This window comes from Pleurodeles waltl, chromosome 10, assembly GCF_031143425.1.
Source record: "Pleurodeles waltl isolate 20211129_DDA chromosome 10, aPleWal1.hap1.20221129, whole genome shotgun sequence".
Lineage (NCBI taxonomy): Eukaryota > Metazoa > Chordata > Amphibia > Caudata > Salamandridae > Pleurodeles > Pleurodeles waltl.
The window spans coordinates 535,318,685-535,337,726 of record NC_090449.1 but is presented as its reverse complement, the minus strand read 5'-3'; the positions used below and the strand labels follow the sequence as shown (position 1 = coordinate 535,337,726).

Genomic DNA, 19,042 nt, shown 5'->3' with positions numbered 1-19,042 from the left:
TTCCCGCGTTTGCCCCGAGATCGACCTTATCCCTTTCTAGAAGTAGCCTTCTCCATGCCCCTGCATGCCTTATCCCAGGAGGGTCAACCAATTCGCCAACTAACGCCTGAGTATTAATGATTAAATAGAAATCCAAATCCCTTAAACTGTGAAGCATAGTATTATAGGATCCCACCAAAAGAAAATCATTTTGGACAACCATCTGAATGTTTAAGTGAGTTTCCCAGTTGTCACTGAAGCGAAAATCCCCAATTCTACTAAATCCTGCATGATCCCATCTCCTTATTACGTCTGAATTGAGCTGATTGCCTGAGCATAATAAACTGTGCAAGAGGAGTGTAAAAATGCAAACATGGGATTAAATATCTTTTTAAAAAATCTGATTTTCTTTTAAAGAGCCATTTAAGAATCTTGTAGCGAACTCTTTTTGGAGATTTCACCAAAATTGCTGGATTCGGAATATTGTGTTCCCTGCATATTAATTCACTAAAGTCATTAGTGAGCAAACAGCCTACAGATTGATCTGCTTTAAAATTAGTGAAATAATGCGTAAAAAGACAAAGTAATAATCTTTAAAATTGGGTAATGCTAAACCCCCCTTTTCTCTATCCGCATATAATGTGCCTAATGCGGGCTGTGCCTTCTGATCTTGCCAAATATATGGGCGAAACATAGACTCCAGTTAAAAAAAATATATATATGTTGATACACAAGGGTTGGCCGAGAACAGAATGTTAAATAATGGAATACTGACATTTTGATCAATGCAATTCAACCTCATATAGAAAGGGGGAGAGACCCCCATCGAGCAAGCAGAGCCTGAGTTTTTGAGAGCATCAGGTTTAATTAAGGTCATACAGGTCTCCTATATCGGCTGAAAAGTTAATCCCAAGGTGTCTCCTTGGCCTAGCATTCACACAGTGCCTTAATTCTGGGAGCAGTTTAATAGAAGAAGTGCCACACAGAATAATATCGTCTTATTCATATTAATCTTGTAGCCACCAATTTGCTCAAATTCGGCAAACACATTAAAAGCCGCTTCCTGGGAGGTTCGTTTTTCATCTAAAAACATAATGATATCATCAGCGTACAGTTTAATCTTCTCCATTTACTTCAAGGGGGAATAAATCAGATTATTTTGTCTGATTTTAATGGCTAAAGGCTCAATTAAGTCAGCAAAGAGTATAGGAGATAAAGGGCAACCTTGCCAAGTCCCACGTTGTACTTGAAGTTGACCAACACAAGCAGAATTAATAATAATATTGGCTTCAGAGTTTGATCACAACCTTTGAATTAATGCAGAGACCTGATAGGGCACCTTATAGCTAGACAATAATGCAGAGAGTGTATCCCACACAACAAAATCAAATGCTTTTTCTGCATTTAATAAAAGGATGATGGAAGATATTTTATTCAAAGTGAAATAATCAAGCGCCTCGGCTAAGTGGTGCGGATTAGTTGCAAGTTGCCGACCAGCAATAAACCCATTCTGAACGGGGTGCACTAGTTTATTGACAACCCCATTGAGCCTATTAGCCAGAACTTTTGTAATAATTTTATGATCTGTATTTAGCAAAGAGATTGGACGATATGCGTTAGGATCTTCCCTGTCCTTATTCTTTTTGGGAAAACTAACCACATTCCCTGAGTGCCAAGAGTTGGGAATCTGTTCGTCCTTAAGCAGGCCATTAATTAAAGACAAAAAATTGTCAAGGAATATTTTAATTAAACCTTTATAGAATTCAGCCAGAAACCCATCAGGTCCACAAGCCTTCCCCATGGGGAGGTTCTTGACAACCTCAAGGAGTTCTAACTTCATAAATGGCTGCATTAGAGCATCGCTGTCTTCTGTAAGACTAGGAATATCCAGTTTCCCCAGGAATTCCTTAATGGTCCTAGGTTCAATAACCGGAGCATGGCTGTAAATTCGCCTATAATGTTCTAGCATAATTTCATCCACAACTCTGGGGTCAGTATGCCTAACTCCGATGACAGGGCATCTCAATGCATGTATCATATTACCAGCATTTCGATCCCGAGCTTGCCTTGCCAGGAATTTGCCTGTGAAATTTCTCTCTTCATATACCTTTTGTCTATGAGTCTGATATCCTATATCAACCTTCTTAAAAAAATTGTTGACCAGTGCTTTTTTAGCTAATTCTGTTTATTGTTTTCCGTGGGGGCATGTAGGTAAGTAGTTAATCACCTTTGCACTGCCTCTTCCAGAGCCCTGGCTTGTTGTCTCTGGGAAGATTTGTCTGCTGCTTCCTTGGAGATTACCAAGCCCCTGAAAAAGGCCTTAAACGAATCCTATAGCCAGAGATGAAGATCCCTGATTATGTTTGAAAAATGCACTTATTTCGTCCTGGGAGATCTGTACCCATCCCTCATCTTGAAGGAGCTGTTGGTTAAAGACCCACCTTCTAGTCTGAGGCTTAGAGACTTCTGAAAAAAGAGACACTTCCAGCACCAGGGAGGCATAGTCAGATAAGCCAGAGTGCCGCACCGACTGAGTCTTAAAAGGCAATGTTTTAGATATCAGAAAAAAATAAATGCGGAGGCGCTTTTAAACCGGGTTGAGATGCACGTATACTCTCTCTCGTTTAGGGCACTCATTCTCCAAGGATCACAAAACATCAACACTTTGGCATAGTCTTTAAAAATGTTGGCAACTCTGGGCTTATGTTGTTTCTAACCCCTAACAGTGGTGTCCAAAATTGGATCCTGAAGAAAGTTAAAACCCCTACCAATAATAATTTTACCTGATAGTTGCAACAGGGATTAAAACAGTCCTACGAAAGGGGCTGGGTCATCTAGCAAGGGTGCATAAAAACTAAAGAAGATAAAACTTTCTTTAGCAATTAAACAGTGCACCCAGCACCATCATCCTTCGGTATCGCAGAGAAAGTCAAGTGCCCGAGCGTTGAGGCCTCTAGCCAAAAAGACTGCCATGCCTCTATGAGCTGCTGGGGCTGCGGCAACCACCTTAAAATCTGCAAACTTTTTAAACATGTGGAAGCCCGCAACATTTTTAGCTGGGATATGAGTTTCCTGTAATAGAATAACCGGGGAATTTAGGGCAGTTACCCTCTCTTCAATTACAGACCTTTTCCTCCGATTATTTAACATGTTGACATTCCAGGAAACTATTCTTAATGAGCCCATTGGGTTCTCATAAAAAATTGCCAAAGAAGCAAGTGATCTGAAGCCCCCCAGGGAATTCGAGCCTTGGCCTGGTCCAAATAGTATCATCCAGTTTATAACCTTAATCATTCTGAATTGCGCGTAGCTAGGATTTAGTGTGGAAAACAGGATCCTGTACCCCTTGCCAGCCCTCCCAACACCCGCCCAAAACCCCCACCCCAACCCTTAGGTGGCTAACACCGGGGGAACTCCCATCCGAGCAATCCGGGACCACCCCCCACACCCTAGCCCCATCCTTCCCTAATTGGTGCCTTGGCATGGCGCCCTATACCATAGGCTTCAAAGGGACTGGAATGTAAGTGCCATAGTGACGCATTAGATTTACACTCTGTGAAATCCACCTTTCTCAAACAACATTCCCCCTCCTAGTGCATAATCTGTCCTCCTCTCCCCCTCTCCTATTCATATTTCTCCCTCCCCCTAGCTTTCCCCAACCCAGACTGCTTTTGAATTGAATGCAACAAAGTCTTAGCAGCATCAACTGTATGAATTAGATTAGAATGTCCCTGAAAAAACACTAAGTATAGATTGCTGTACAAGTCCTGCCGTAGCTCCGGCTTTTTGGAATGCCGGAATCATCCCTTTCCATTCTCTCCTCCGATGTGCAGCCGCCACGGACATATCTGAGAAAATTTTGAAGACAAAATCGCCAGGGACCTGATGTATTTTACTCTTATTCGCTTGTTGAAGGATGCGTTCCTTGACATGAAAGTCACCAAAATTTACGAGAATAGTTTGAGGATACTTTGTATGGGGTGGCTGTCTTGTGGGAACCCGATGGGCCCACATGATGGTAAGATCCAAATGTTTATCCGCTGATTCTGAAAGAACATGATGTAGGATAAGATCCGTAATTACATTTGAGACAGTCTGTCCATTTTCACGCCCTTCAGGAATTCTTTTAAATCTCATATTAGATCTACGTGAGTGATTCTCAGCATCATCTAGCCGAATCTGTAAGTCTAAAAAATCTGTTTGGCACTTTGCCACTGACGGTTCCACAGAGACGTGGGCATCCTCCAAATCAGACACTCGCGATTCGACCTCCTTGATATGTGAATTAAGTTGATGTATATTACTAGAAATTAAATTCAAATGCAATTCCGTTCTCTGGTTTGCCTCATTTTGCGAAATCTTCAAAGCTTTTAACTCAATTAAGATCTGAAGCAGCACATTTTCTGAAGGGGTATCGGAGCTTTCCTTGTCTCTAGGTGTATGAGAAAAAAAGCCTGCTTGTAAGTTCAGCTGATCTTGGGCCAATTCAGAGGGTCCATTAACATAGGAGTTCGGGGGGGCCCGGCTGTAGTACTTATCCCTGATGCAGAAATTGACTTGCGGGACTCGCGGGATAGATCGAGTAGGGAGCTGTTTGACTTAGGAGCAGAGGCAGAGTCACTAGTCAGTGGGGGAGTAACACCTTTCTGGCCCTTCACCAGTCCACCAAACAGAGGATACAGTAGCTTGGAGCCTGCGCCCATATCCAGAGCCTGGCTGTGATTAGCTTCGGAATTACAGCTCGAGGCTGATTGGTTCAGAGCTGGGCTAACTTTATTCATTAACTGCAAATTTAAATCCAGGTACGGGTCTGGGTTTCCATCCTCTTCAAGCAGAGAGTCAGAGCCAGAATTTTGACCCACCGAGCAAGTCATAGAGGGCGGTAAACTGTGAGGAGAAGTATTCCTAAGAGCTGAGTCAGTGGTCGGCAGAGGGACTGTATTTAAAGATGGATCCATATTCAGGTGATTGTCGGATGGGGCTGGGTGCTTTAACAGTGCGTGCTGCTCTAGGAGCCCTAGAGGCAGGGCGTCCCTTTCCCTGGAGATAGTGCGGAGATTGGGGCATTATATAGCGCTGCTCCTTGCCCTTGCCCTAGACGACATGCAGCCCCCTTCTTCTCCCCCCGTGCAGCTGACTCTGGAGAAAAAGAAAAAAAACTGTTCTCGTTTGCGCAATTTTTTTCCAGGGCTCACAATGTGCTCAAAATGCACTTCACCAGGAGCTCACCAGGCAGTGCCCGTAGGAGTAAGACTTATTCAGATGCAAGGTTTAAAAAAAAAAAAAAAAAAAAAACTTCCCCCACTGACAGAATATTGTAGTCCGTAGCCCCCACCTCACCTCCCTTCCCTTTAGAGAGATCAGTTCTCCTTTCCTCAGGGCAGGATTCCAGGCACGCACTTGCCAAGCCTCTTTTGGGTGAAGAAGCGGATTCCAGCCGCAGCAGAAGCCACAGGGGTCACAGGGGTCAAACTAGCGGAGGGGCAGCACTCTAAGCCCACCCCAGATGACCAAAAATGGGGGGGAGCGGGAGCCTCCTAGAAGCCTGGTGAACTTCCAAGTCTTTTTCAGAGTTCAAAAAAACGTGGCGCCGCCATAAGCGTGTCCGATTCCTGAGGCGCGTCCTTCCCTGAGCCAGTGGTTAGCCGCGGAGCATGACGAGAGCTCCTATGCGGCCCCACTCCACCCGCTAATCCCTGGTTAAGCCAATTTCAACAGGTTTAAAGGTGGAGCACCTGCACCTTTCTCCTGTTTAGCAGGTCTAAAGTTCCCAGGGCTCTAATACCAGCAAAACAGAAAGGCAATAAATTGGGGATATCATGTGAAAGAGGGGCATTTCCAAAAAATGCACAAAAAAAATAGGAAACAATTTTGTAATATTGTTTTATGACACATTAATACTCACCCTGCAAGATTTGACCATGCTTGTAGGCAATGTGTTTGAGGTTTCTAAGCTGTACCATTTTCTTCTTTAGTTTAGCTTTCAGAATAGTGTGTTAAGAAAATAGGCGTACCTTTCCACTTCGATAGAAAGGGTTTGAAATATGTATACAGTGTTTCATTTTGCGAACCAGGTTGGGTGTAGAGCCCTTATTTTGTATAGGGAAGGTGCAACTTTGTATTAGGTTTCCGCCACGGTCAGCAGCAAGTTTAATAATGCTGCAGAGAAGATAGCAGCAAACATGTCTCCAGGTAAATAGCTTTGGGATAAGGGCATTGAAAGAGATGATCAACAAGCACTGCACATCAAAACTAATTTGTCATTTTCTAGAGGGTTGAGTGAGTGGATATTATAAAGAGGAGGTGAGGGATGGAGTGCAATGACAAAAGCAGGTGTATGTTTTTTTTAAACATATTTTATTGTTTTTCGGTACAACACAAAGAATACAATCTCCCCCAAAGGGGGTCTCACAATACAGCAATAATGTGTCATGTCAGGTTCTTGTATTAACTGGTATTCCACTGTCTAGAAACTAGCATTACATGACATTCAACTCATGTTACCATTTGAGCATAACTGTTTCCTGGGTGTCTGCTAAAGGCTCTCTGGGTTAAGACCCGTACCAAAACATATAAAATTGCCTTGTCAGCTTAGAATCATGGACCTCCCCTCGAAGGGATCTAACTTCCCCTCCCCTCTCCTCTCCACTCGTGTGCCTAGCTAATTAACTTGTTAGCAGTTTTCTGACATTTGACGGTGTTTCACATGATAATAATCTGTGCCTGTTCGCTATCTGCAGTATTCTGTTCATCCGGAGGATGGTTGTGTTGTCTTGAGCCTGTTGTGCCAGTCGCTTCAAGGGCCCCTTTTGGAGTAATTTCCCTGGGTGTCTAGGGGAACTCCAGTTCTACTAATGTTCCCACCTCCTGGTGTTCCCAGTCACAGAGTAGGGTGCTCCATGCGCGTGCCTTCTCTATTGTCCCCTGGCCCCTGCGTACCTCCCGGTGTCTTATCGTATCTTCAGCTTTGGCCCACTTCTGAACTTCTCTCCTCCATTTGTCCACCCGGGGTCCCACCGCCACCTTCCACGTCATTGCAATTTCTCGTTTAGCCAACACCAGGGCCAGGTCCTGGAATTGGTTAGTAATTTTGTTTTGCTTTGCAGTGATAGCCACCCAGCAGACAATGTCTAGGCTCATTAGGTGTCTCCCTCTCAATTGTGTCTATGAGTTGTTGTGTGACTGATCTCCAGTACTCACGTATTGCTGGGCAGTGCCAAAACATGTGGATAAATTTGGCCCCATCCTCCCCACATCTGGGACATATAGCCTCTGTCGCCTGAAGTGTCTCTTGAATCTGCCCGGTGTCAGATATTCTCTATGTAAAAATATATGTTAATCAGTTTGAATCGGGCGTTCCGAGAAACCCACGGAGCCAAGTGAAGATTTCCTCCCAGTTGTTGTCTGTTATGGGAGATCCCAGATCGGCTTCCCATTTTTGTTTACGAGCTTTTAACGGCTGGCAGATCGTGGACCTAATCTTTCTATATAGACAAGTCACGACCCTGTGTGTCCCAGTGGCACTCTCCAAGTATTGTGTCACCGCTGAGGTAGGCGGTTCTGCTCTGCCCACCCGCCAGTGCTTAACCTCCGATTCCGTGATCTCCCTATATAGTAAAAAGTGTCCTGCGGGGAACTGGTACCTAACACGGAAATCCTCGAAGGGTAGCAGGGCATCAGCTTCATAGAGGGCTCCCAAGGTGGTAGCTCCTGCCATTTCCCATCTCAACAGTCTAACTCAGTCCCCCGTAGGCGGTAGCAACAGCAGGCAACGCAGTGATATCTCTGGTGCGTAAGGCATAGATAGTCGTGTTTTGCAGAGGTTGCACTGCCAGCATTTATGAATTACTTTGAGTTCAGAGGAGTTGGCAACTGATGGGGGGCCGACACGGAGCGTGACCTTGGTTAGCGAGTGCAGGTCCGGTGTGAGGGGGCAGTCTCACGATCCGGCATCGTATGGCTTGCTATCCATCTGGTCAGCCATAGTAGTTGGCCTGCCAAAAAATATGCTTCGAAGTCAGGAGCAGCCAATCCGTCTCCTGCGAGCAGGCGCTGTAACGTTGTGAGCGTCAGTCATCGCCTGCCTGTCCCCAACCCAAATCCCGTGACCATGGAGTTCAACTCCTTAAGGTGTTAGGAATCCATATTGGAAGGGTTGTAAAAAGATACAACAGGCAGGGTAGTACAATCATCTTCAGGAGCACCTCTTGCCCCACGAACGAGAGAGGCAAGATACCCCAAAATGTCATAGACCCACGAATCCCTCTCAGGGCGGTTGCATATTACCCTCAAACAGGTTGTGATCGGTATGATAGACCTGAACTCCCAGATATGACAAAGAACTGGGCTCCCATTGCAAATCCCCAAGGTCTGGGGGAGCGGCTCTATACCCTCCCTTCTCGGGAATAAGCTGGATTTTTGCCAATTCACTTTCAACCCAGATAGGTCCCCTAATCTCTCTAATAAAGAACAGGCTTTTTGGAGCTCACTTCCTGCATATTTCAAAAAGAGAGGAAGGTCGTCAGCGTATAACGCAATATGGTGAGTCTAATCGGCCGTGGTGATGCCCTCGTAGATCCGCCCCATTCTGGCCATACTAGCCAATGCTTCTAATGCCAGCATGAAGAGCAGGGGGTAAGGAGGGCAGTCCTGTCTGGTCCCTCTCTCCACCCAGTAACTGTCCATGAGAGTATTGCCTGTGCGTACTCTGGCTCCTGGGTCAGTATACAACAACCTCATCCATCCGATAAATCTATCCCCCAGCCCAAATCTACGAAGTACCTCATAAAGATAGTGCCATTCCAGGCTATCAAAAGCCTTTTCAGTCAATGGCAAATATCATCGCCCCTTGCTTCTCATACCCATTCCTTTGGAGCAGAGAAAAAAGCCATTGGGTGTTCATCGCTGTTTGATGCCCTGGAATGAATCCAGCCCGGTCTATATGTATCAGGTGTGGCATATATCGCATAAGGCGCATCACAAAAATTTTGCTTAATATCGAATTATCAACTGATAGCATCGAGAGGGGGCGATAGGAAGCTACCTCCGTGTGAGGTTTTCTCAGTTTTAGCAGTCGTATAATCAGGGCCTCGCGGGTAGACGTCGGCAGGTTCTGACAGATCCTAGCTTCTTTATAGACTGTCACCAGTCGTGGCCCCGATTTTGAGAGATACGTAGAGTCAAATTCTATCGGAAGGCCGTCTTGGCCAGGTGTTTTATTTCGTGCAATGCTGGCTATGGCTGCTCCCAGCTCTGACGCTTCCTGTTCTGACACTGTCTGGAGTGGCAGGTGTTCTAAGAAGGCCTGAATCTCACCTTCTGTTGAATGTACCTTACTTGAAGATAAGTCGGCATAGTAATTGTGAAATTCGCCATTGATTGCAGTCTGGGAATAAATGCTATGCCCCTCGGACCGCGTGAGCTCCACTATAATGGACCCTCTCTTCGCTGGGTTTGCCAACCACGCCAGCAGGGAGCCCGCAAGGTCCGCTTCTAAGTGGGTTTGTGCTAAATAGGATTCATAGTCATAACAGCACAATCAGTCTACTGCGACTGCTGTTGCCTCTCTTGCTGTTGGGAGTGATGTCTATATCTCTGGGGCGTTGGGGTGTTTCTGTTCAATCTTTTGCTGTTTCTGCTCAGCCAGTTCTATGTCTCGAATCAGTGCTCGACGCTCCCCGGCCGCAGCCGAGAGACAGTTCGCCCTACTGACTACTTTGAATGTGTCCCATTCTAGCAGCTTGGATGTTGTCGAGCCTGCATTAGTGTCAAAGTATGCATCTATTGCCGTACCAATAGTATGCTTAAAGGCCTCGTCCTCTAGTAGTGATGGTTGGAGCCACCATGTAGGGATCGGCGTACGTATTCGGGACCATCCAACTCGAAGGAGCAATGGATTATGGTCTGAGATCGTCTGCTTCAGGTATTCACTCAGGTGTATTAACTCATGTATTTCTGGTGTGCAAAGAATGGTATCCAATCTTATGTGTAAATCATGCATAGGGAAGTAAAAGGAGTAGTCTCTATCGTTTGCATGGTGGACCCGCCAAGCATCGATTAGCCCTCTGTTCCGCTGCCAGGTTCTGTAAGTTTGGGCCGTCCTGGAGATCGGGGAAGAAGGTAGTGGGGGATGTGACCTATCCATGGTCGTGTCTGCTATACAATTGCATAGCAAAGTCTCCCCCTAATAGGATCGGGCCTGTGAAGTGTACTGCCAGCTGTTCTGACACAGAGGCCAGGAATCCCCCCTGATCATGTTGGGACCGTAGATGCTGTCTAATACTATCTCCCTCCAGTCTAACCTTTTGATAATCACTGTGTAGCGTCTCAGGGGGTCTATGAGGGTTGCCATGTGCTTAAAGGGTACCCCGGATGTGATCCATATCAAGGTCCCTCTGGCAAAAGCTGAATAAGTGGTATAATATACTTGCCCTCTCCATCGCTTCTGAGGAGCACGCCCTCAGCGGCGTATAGGTGAGTCTCTTGAAGCATCACTATTTGGATCACCCGCCAGGTAAGGAAGGAAAACACCTTATGATGTTTGGACATGGACCTCATCCACCGTACATTCCATGTAAGGAATTTTCAATTCAGTGTAGTATCCATTAAAGGAGTACTAGAGAGTCCAGCTATTAGCGCCTAGGCTTCCCAACCATCCTAATTGTGGCCTACTTATTTCTCAATAATGATATGTCTTTTCTAGGTAGCACGATGTGGAATGACCTGCAATCAAACACTATATTCTCCAACTCCCCTTCCCCGGGGCAAGGGACATAATGTCCTCAACACAACCTATAAAACAACATAACTTCAAAAGTGTTCATAAGCACCACCGTGCAGGTCTCGGTGTAAGTGCGGGTGGCAATATGGTGGCTCACCAGCTGGGTGCCCCGTGACCCCCCAGCCCATTTCCCCCTTCGATTCTGTGGTAATTCGTGCAAGGAGCTTAAAGTATATGAAACTGGGATGAATGTCAGTAGTGGCAAGAAAGATTACGTCTCCCCTCCTCTCACCCATCCAGAGCCTAATCGTGGATTGGCAGATGTTGAGTTCATGTGGGTTCCATCTGGATAGTCCGGTCTTGTTTCAGATAAGGTCATCAGCTGTGCCCGGGGTGACTACAGGTAGGACCATACTCAACTGGGTTGAGGTCACCATCTCACTGTCAGAATCTGAATGTTCAGCTCCCTCCTGTTGGTTCGAAGGCAATGTATCATCGGATCTCACCCATCAATGCCACGGCCGCTACCACTCACTATCTTTCTTCTCTTGTGTAGGTGGATTGATCTGGGGGGGAGGACGTCCCCTCCCCGACCAGTGCCGGCGTTGTCTTTTATGGCATTGTGAACTAGTGTTTGGGCCCGAATCCTGCCCCGATTCAAGCCAGGACCATGCTTTGCAGTAATAAATTCAATTCCCGTCTGGGTAACCACCCTAAGTCTAGCGAGGAACAACATAGAGTACAGGATCTTTGGTTCTCTAAGCTTACGTTTCACAGAGGCATACGCTTCCCTTTGACGTTGAACTTCTCGACAAAAGTCTGGGAATGTGGATATTTTACTTTTGGCGATCTTCAACTCATCTTGCAGCCATGCCAGGTGCAATCTATGGTCTCCGTCTTTGAAATGGAGAAGTCGCACTATCACCGGTCTCTGAGGCATTCCTGGGGGTGGTGCTTTAGCAGGCACTCTATGAGCTCTTTCTATTGTGGAAAAGGGTGAAAGTCCCACTGGTGCTACTATCGTTTGAAGCCAGTCTTCCAAATACCCCATCATCTCAGAACCTTTGATTTTTTCCTGGATGGCCTACGATTATGATATTATTACGCTTCGCCTTGTTTTCAGCATCTTATGCTCTATTTTCCAGTATTTTGAGGCACGTTTCCATGGTGCTCTGGTGGTTATCGGTTAGTGCCAAGGCAGGGATCGTCTCCGCCAGATTACGCTCCCTCGTAGTGACTCTCTCCATCAGTCACTTGTGATTGTCCTGCAGGAGACCCAGGTCTATGCTCAGCATATCTATTTTAACTTCTAGGGCCGTTCGGGAGACCGCAATGGCTTGGAGGACATCTTGGAGCGTCGGTGTGGTAGCCGTCTGCCCCGCCGCCGGAAACGCCGCTGGGTCCACAGCATCTTTGAGTGGTCTGGGCAGTAATGGACCCCTCCATGTCACAGTCTCTTTTTTTACGGGCTTTCCCCATTTGGTCTTTTCCCCTCTGAGTGTGATCTTCTTGCCTGGTTTGTGTACCGAAGCGGGCTGTGCTAAGCCGCCCTATCCCACAGTGAGCTGCCTTTGTTGCTGCTGTTCGGGTGTCCTCTTGGGTTCCTCAGGGCCCGCCGTCCCTAGGTACGGTCCCCATGGTCTCCCTGATATGCAGGGCTGCAGTGCTTCAGGGGTCAACTCAACAGGCCACCAGTTCGGGCCAAAGCCCGATCCTCCCCGGTCTCTGCTGGCACCCCTACTTCTCACCGGTTAAGTATCAGAGGCTTCCGCCCGCGCTCCATTCTCCATATCCTCTCTTCCGCCTCACCCCGACTGGGGTAGGGCCTGGTCGCCCTCTCAGTGTACCTGGTGCACGAACTCCAACCGCAGTGCTTGTCTCACCAATTCCCTGCTGCTCCGTTGGTCTGGCCCCCACTAGCAGAGATGTCCAAGCTAGGGGCCGCTCCTCCCTTCGGCCACCTCTTTCTACCCGGTTCTCCGTTCTCCCCTCAAACAGGGGCAGTCACCCTCCTGGATGGGTGCGTCTGACCCTGCTGGCAGCCGACCCAGGGGGCCATAACGATCAGCAGCAGCAGATTCCGGATTCTGGAACCGTGCAGGGATCGACAGAGGTACCTCCCTGGCAATTCTCTGTGTCTCCTTCTCTGCCCCTCCGGGCACTCGAGCAGCGTTCCCGGCGTTCAGCAGCCTGATTCCAGCTCTAGTACCTCTGGCCTCTCAGGGCTCCGTCACCTAGCTCTCCTTTATGCGTCACACTCCTCTCGGCGGCAGCGTTCCACTCAGTCTTCCGCTCTCATGCAGCGGCGTCCGCCATCTTAGGTGGACGCACTCCGCCAAAAACCCGGCCTCAGGGACCATAGCGGCCAGCTCCAGCAGCCGATGGGTCCTCGGTTGAATAGGGGACCGGTGCTGGTCTCCCTCAGTTGATTACTCCCTGCAGGATGGTCTCTGGGGATCACGAGGCGGATGCGGCTCCATTCCAAGCTTGGCCACACCCCCAAAAGCAGGTGTATGTTGAAGAAAGAAACACAGGTTAACTTAAAGGGAAACGGAGGAAGAAAGGAGATAGCATCAGTGGTGTCACGTCTGAAAATTAATAAAAATGAATGAAAAAAATCAGCAAAATGCATATTCCCTTCCGTCAAATTAGTCAATCCTAAACTCTCCGAATATATTTCATATGCCATTCCTTGTACCAGAGTGCATTGATAGTTTCCTCCATCATCTGCACGATATAGTTGTTGTAGCTAACAGAGTGTGCCATTAGGGAATGTTTCAAAGCTTTTACAGGTCACTTTTGTACACTCTCCATTCATGCCCAAAAGCTGCACGGTACGTTACTCTTTTTAAGTCAGTTTTTTAAATACATGCATTCCCCATCTAAGACTTTCTTATTTTAGGTGTTCCAGAGACGTTCAGATGGTTCAGTGGACTTCTTCCGCGAATGGATGGTCTACAAGAGGGGGTTCGGGAACCAGCTGTCAGAATTCTGGTTAGGGAATGATAATATACAAACTTTAACATCAGAAGGTAAAAAACTTCACTTTGTAATGTCTCATATTTTCTTTCCAGTAGTCATATGTTTCGATATTAGGAATGCTTCTTAATTATTGGATTTCCGTTGAAGTGAATATAAATATTAGTATCTGCTTGCAAATAACTTCTCAGTTATCCTTCCCTAGAATTTTACCTGCAGCCTTCAATTCATTCCAAATATTTATCTGTTCCTTTCTTTAATTTTATCCTACAAATTTAACTTTGGTTCCCTAGGTGTTTTATCAATATCGATTATAATCAAATTGCGAAGTAGTGTAGTTCAGTTAATTGAAATAGTTACTGCAGTTTAACCACCTCCACGACATGCAACAATTTTGTAGTCTAACCATTGAACTGCACAGCTCTTAGAATTTCAATAGACCATGAGCCAGCTATGTGAGCTTTAACTAGCTTTAACTAACTTCTCAGATATATTTTCTAATTACATGCCACTTTTCTCACTGTTTTCTATTTCGGAACGTATTTCTGGAATAATTCATATGTCTGCCTGCTTGTAGGACATCAGTCTCCCTCTGAACTGCAAAGCATTTTCTTAAAAATGTGGTTGCATATGAGGAGAGGAAGTTTCTGTTTTTAACAGATGAATGCAACCATTTTAAGAAGTTGATTACTTTCTGACCTGTGTTCAATACAGTGTTCTCTTTTGAGGCACAAATCCAGTGCACTTTTTGACATACTATCACACCGTTGAATTGCCAGAAATTAAATAAGTCTATTGTGAAGGTTGAGCTGACTGTGTTCTGTTTTTAGATATATAAATTAGAATTAATTGATCGGTGATTAATCTTGCTTAAATGTCATGCCTCTCAATTTTTTAAAAATTTTTATTCACTTATATTTTCCTCCACGTTTTCCAGCTGATCATTCAAATTGTCTAGAGGGTTGATAATACGAATAGTGTTGGGTTGTATTGTACTAATTTATTGGGTCTCTAGTTACGTAAGACCATGAACTTCAATTCACCAAAATGCCAGGGATAGCGGAAGTGACATCACATGCCCTTTGACCTTCAGTTTCACTCACACACATTCTTGCACATAAACACAACCACATATGCACACACACACTCTCTCATGTAAACACACAATCACACGAAGCAAGCAAACAAAATATATTTAAAGCCATTTTTGTGCATACCTCCGCTGCCAGGAAAGGTTATATCCCAGCTGATTGTACTCCAGTTTTTAATTACACTAATAGTGAAAAATGAAATATTAGTTACTACTGGTAATAAAAATTGGACATCGTTTAGGGCTCCACTCTCTTTGTTTTCTCTCTTTTTTTAAATAACTAATAGTGAATAATGTTTCATCATTTACCATTACTGTAATAAAGAATTGTGAGAAAACAAAGAGAGTTGAAGCCTAACCTACAGAGGAGCAGCCACTGTGTTCCTGGTATTGATGTTGCCACCTCTGAGGTCTGGGGTCTCAAGGACAGTGCTGGGGGTGCAAGGGGCAAGCCATGGGTCGTTGCAACCCCTAAATGGCGTCCATGCATAAGACCTTTACTTTAAAAATATATATAAAACACTATTTGATTATATTAATAGGTCTTTTGTATTGCCCTTTAAATTCTGCTTCCTCCCACCACAGAACACTGCAAGGAGACTGGGTCAACTCACTTCATCTATTCGTTGGTTCCCTTTGCTTTGATTGGGGGCATTCAGCCTGTGCTTTCAATGAGCTGAATTCCATACCAGGAATGATACCAGTGGGTATCTCAAATTGCCTTTAACACCATTAAAGATGGTTGCTCCTACATGTGCACATATGGTATGTGCAAGGCCTGCCATCTTCATAAAAAAATATTCAAAGTTACTATCCAAGCAAGCACAGGTATGCACACTTGGGAGAGACATGCAGTAGGAGTTGTGGCAAAGTCAGGCCAATCAGCGATGCATCCTCAGCAGATAGGCTATCAGGTTAGATCTGGTTCCACAACAGTTCTCCAGGCAAAAATTCAGCAAAAAGTTTCTAAGTCCCAAGTTTTATGGTTAGGCAAGAGGACTACACTCTAACGCCTGCCAAGGGCTCCAGCACTACAGGAGCAGGACTTGGGAGTCAGGACGCACTCCAACAGAAGCCACCAGCAGGGTCCAGGACAGGTCCATCGAAAACTGTTCAGCTGGGCTCTTCCAGGAAAAATGGCTTCTTGCAGCTTTTCTGTCTTTGTAGCTTAATAGAAGGTCTGCCGACTGACCCTTGGAGTCCACTTCCTTAGTTGTAGATACAAGTGGGAGCATGTCCAGCCCTTAGGGTTCTCATCACAGGTTTCAAGAACAGATGTAGGTGGTCATTACAACCCTGGGGGACGGTGTTAAAGCGGCAGTAAGACCACCAACAGGCCGGCGGTAAAAAAAATTCAATTACGACCGTGGCGGAAACCGCCAACAAAGACAGCCACTTTAACACTCCGACCACCATGGCGGTACAAACAAACAGCGCTGCGGTCACCGCCAACAGACAGGCAGAAGACAAAGTATGGCCCACAGTATCACAACCTACCAATCCGCCACCTTTCCGGGGCGGATTCATCGCGGACAAAAACACGGCGGAAACAGGACTTCAAAGGGAAAACGCTCACCTCTACACACCCCACGAGGAGTCCGGACACCATAGAACCAGAGCTGCAGATCCTGCCAGCCGTTATCTTCTTGCTCCTCTACCAGGAGCACGAATGCCGGCGGCGAAGACCACAGTGAGTATTGCACCTACGACACAGGGTAGGGGGGAGGGAAAAAAGAGGGACACACAACACGCCACACCCCCACCCTCACCCATCACAACACACACACACTAATACAGCATGATACATTATAGTTACACCCCTAAACCCCCCCTTGAAGAACGCAAAGACAAAAGAAAATGAGTGTAACCATTGTAATATATTAAAATCAAGTACGCAAAAATATATATACTCTATAAACAAAATATACACCAAGCTTAGTAGTCCAGGTAGTGCTCCAATGAAGTCCGTAGAACACTGGGCCCACACGGTATGGGCGAGGCCCACACAAGATCCCCGGCCATGACGGAGAGAACACTGCAGGTGCATCAGAGAGCAAGAAAACAGGCACCTCAGCGGGAGGAAAAAGGGGGCACCTCAGCCGGTTGAGTGCACAACGCCAAATCCACGAGAGGGCCACATGCCCACTGTTCCATCCTGGGGAGTGCAAAGCCACAGTCTCACAAGTCTCTACAGTGGGTGGGTTGCCCACTGTTCCATCCTGGGGAGTGCAAAGCCACAGTCTCTCAAGTCTATACAGTGGGTGGGTTGCCCACTGTTCCATCCTGGGGAGTGCAAAGCCACAGTCTCTCAAGTCTCTACAGTGGGTGGGTTTCCCACTGTTCCATCCTGGGGATTGCAAAGCCACAGTCTCACAAGTTTCTACAGTGGGTGGGTTGCCCACTGTTCCATCCTGGGGAGTGCAAAGCCACAGTCTCTCAAGTGTCTAAAGTGGGTGGGTTGCCCACTGTTCCATCCTGGGGAGTGCAAAGCCACAGTCTCACAAGTAGATGACAGTCTCCACTGGTTCTGGAGGTGGCATGGTGCCCAGAGTGCTTCATCCTGCTAAGGACTGAGGTAGTGGATGCATCTCTCCACTGGTTCTGGAGGGGGCATGGTGCCCAGAGTGCTTCATCCTGCTCGTGGCGGACTCAGTAGCGTCAGTGCCCTTGGCGCTCATGGACCAGGGGTGCTTGTGGCGGTGGTGCCCTGTTCAGCTGTGCTTGTGGCGGCGGTGTCCTTTGCAGTGACTCAGTTGCTGGCGGTCCTTCATGGCCCAGCGGGGCTGGTGCTGGTGGTCCTGTCTGGCCCAGCCGGACTTGTGCTGGCGGTCCTGTCTGGCCCAGCAGGGCTGGCAGTCCTGTCTGGCCCAGCAGGGCTGATGCTGGCGGTCCTCTCTGGCCCAGCGGGGCTGGTGCTGGCAGTCCTGTCTGGCCCAGCAGGGCTGGTGCTGGCAGTCCTCTCTGGCCCAGCGGGGCTGGTGCTGGCGGTCCTGTCTGGCCAGATGGGCTGGTGCTGGCGGTGGGCTCCTGGGCAGCGGGGATGATGGCAGTGGGCTCCTGGGCAGCGGGGATGATGGCTGACTTCTCCACCGTGATGCTCTTCCCAGACCTGCTGACTTTCTTGTTGCCCTTCCCCACCTTGTAAGGTGTCGCAGCTGACTCCACACTCCCACCGGTACCTCTGGGAGCGGCTTTGGTGGCTGGAGTCTTCCCCCTTTCCTGCTGGCCAACTTTAGATGCTTCACAGGTGGGGGACCTTCTGTGCTGTGGCTCCATGCCACACTGGCTGCCCTGGTGGCCGGTGCACTCCAGATTCCGGTGACTACAGGCACCACTGGTCCCGGAGATGTTGTGGCTGAGGTACTAGGTTGGGACCGGAGCGTCGGGCCCTGGGAGGCGGACGGGGTGGGGCAGGTGTGGGAAAGAGGTCAAGGTTGGACAGGAAAAGTTTTTTGGAAACACTGGGACGGGTAGCTGGAGGGGGTTTGGGAGTAGAGGAAGAGGTTGTGGTTGTAGGAGGTGTTGTTTTGGTGACTTTGGGTGAAGGTGCATGCACTGGAGGCTGTCGTGAGGTGGATGGCTGTAGGGTGGGTGTGTGCCTGCGTTTGTGCATCTTGGGAGGTGGCGTCACAGACACACTGGGAGAGGACACAGGGGAAGTGTGAATGGCAGTGGGGGTGGTGACTGCACGTGAGTGGGGTATGGTGGCGTGTGTGCTGGTGATGGCAGTAGTGGCTGTAGATGTAGTGCATGCAGGTGTGAGTGGAGACGAGACTGGGAGGGAGGAGGGAGAAGAGGAGGAGGGGGACAACAGTGGAGGCAGTGGATGTTGGTGTGTCTGCATGTGTGTGATGCGTGCGTGAGTGCCTGTGGGATGTGTGGTGCTTGTGTTTGCCTGAGCTTCCCTTGTGTGTTGACGTGTGTGCATGCCGGTCTGAAGGTGTACTTAGGATAGGCTGGGGTAGAGGGGATTGGGTCTGGGTGGAGGAAGTAGGAGGGGGGAGGATAGACACAGGGACAATGGCTGCCATCACTGCTGAGACCAGAGTCTGAAAAGCTCACTGAAGGGCCACCATACCAGAATGAATGCCCTCCAGGAATGCATTTGTTTGTTGCAACTGCCTTTGTACACCCTGGATGGCATTCAAAATGGTAGACTGCCCAACAGTGAGGGACCTGAGGAGGTCAATGGCCTCCTCACTGAGGGCAGCAGGGGTGACTGGGGCAGGACCTGAGGTGCCTGGGGCGAAGGTGATGCGTCCGTGTCACTGGTC

The 19,042-nt window shown here is 47.6% G+C and overlaps 1 protein-coding gene across 2 annotated transcripts in view; it reads left to right on the top strand.

Annotated features, from left to right (window-relative positions):
• Nucleotides 1-19,042, top strand: part of LOC138261696 (ficolin-1-like) — a 263,717-nt gene that overhangs the window by 176,183 nt on the left and 68,492 nt on the right. For both annotated transcript variants that reach the window (XM_069210960.1, XM_069210959.1), the window contains one exon: nucleotides 13,602-13,731. In XM_069210960.1, coding sequence (XP_069067061.1) covers nucleotides 13,602-13,731 — 130 coding nt within the window. The remainder of the gene's footprint in view (nucleotides 1-13,601; nucleotides 13,732-19,042) is intronic.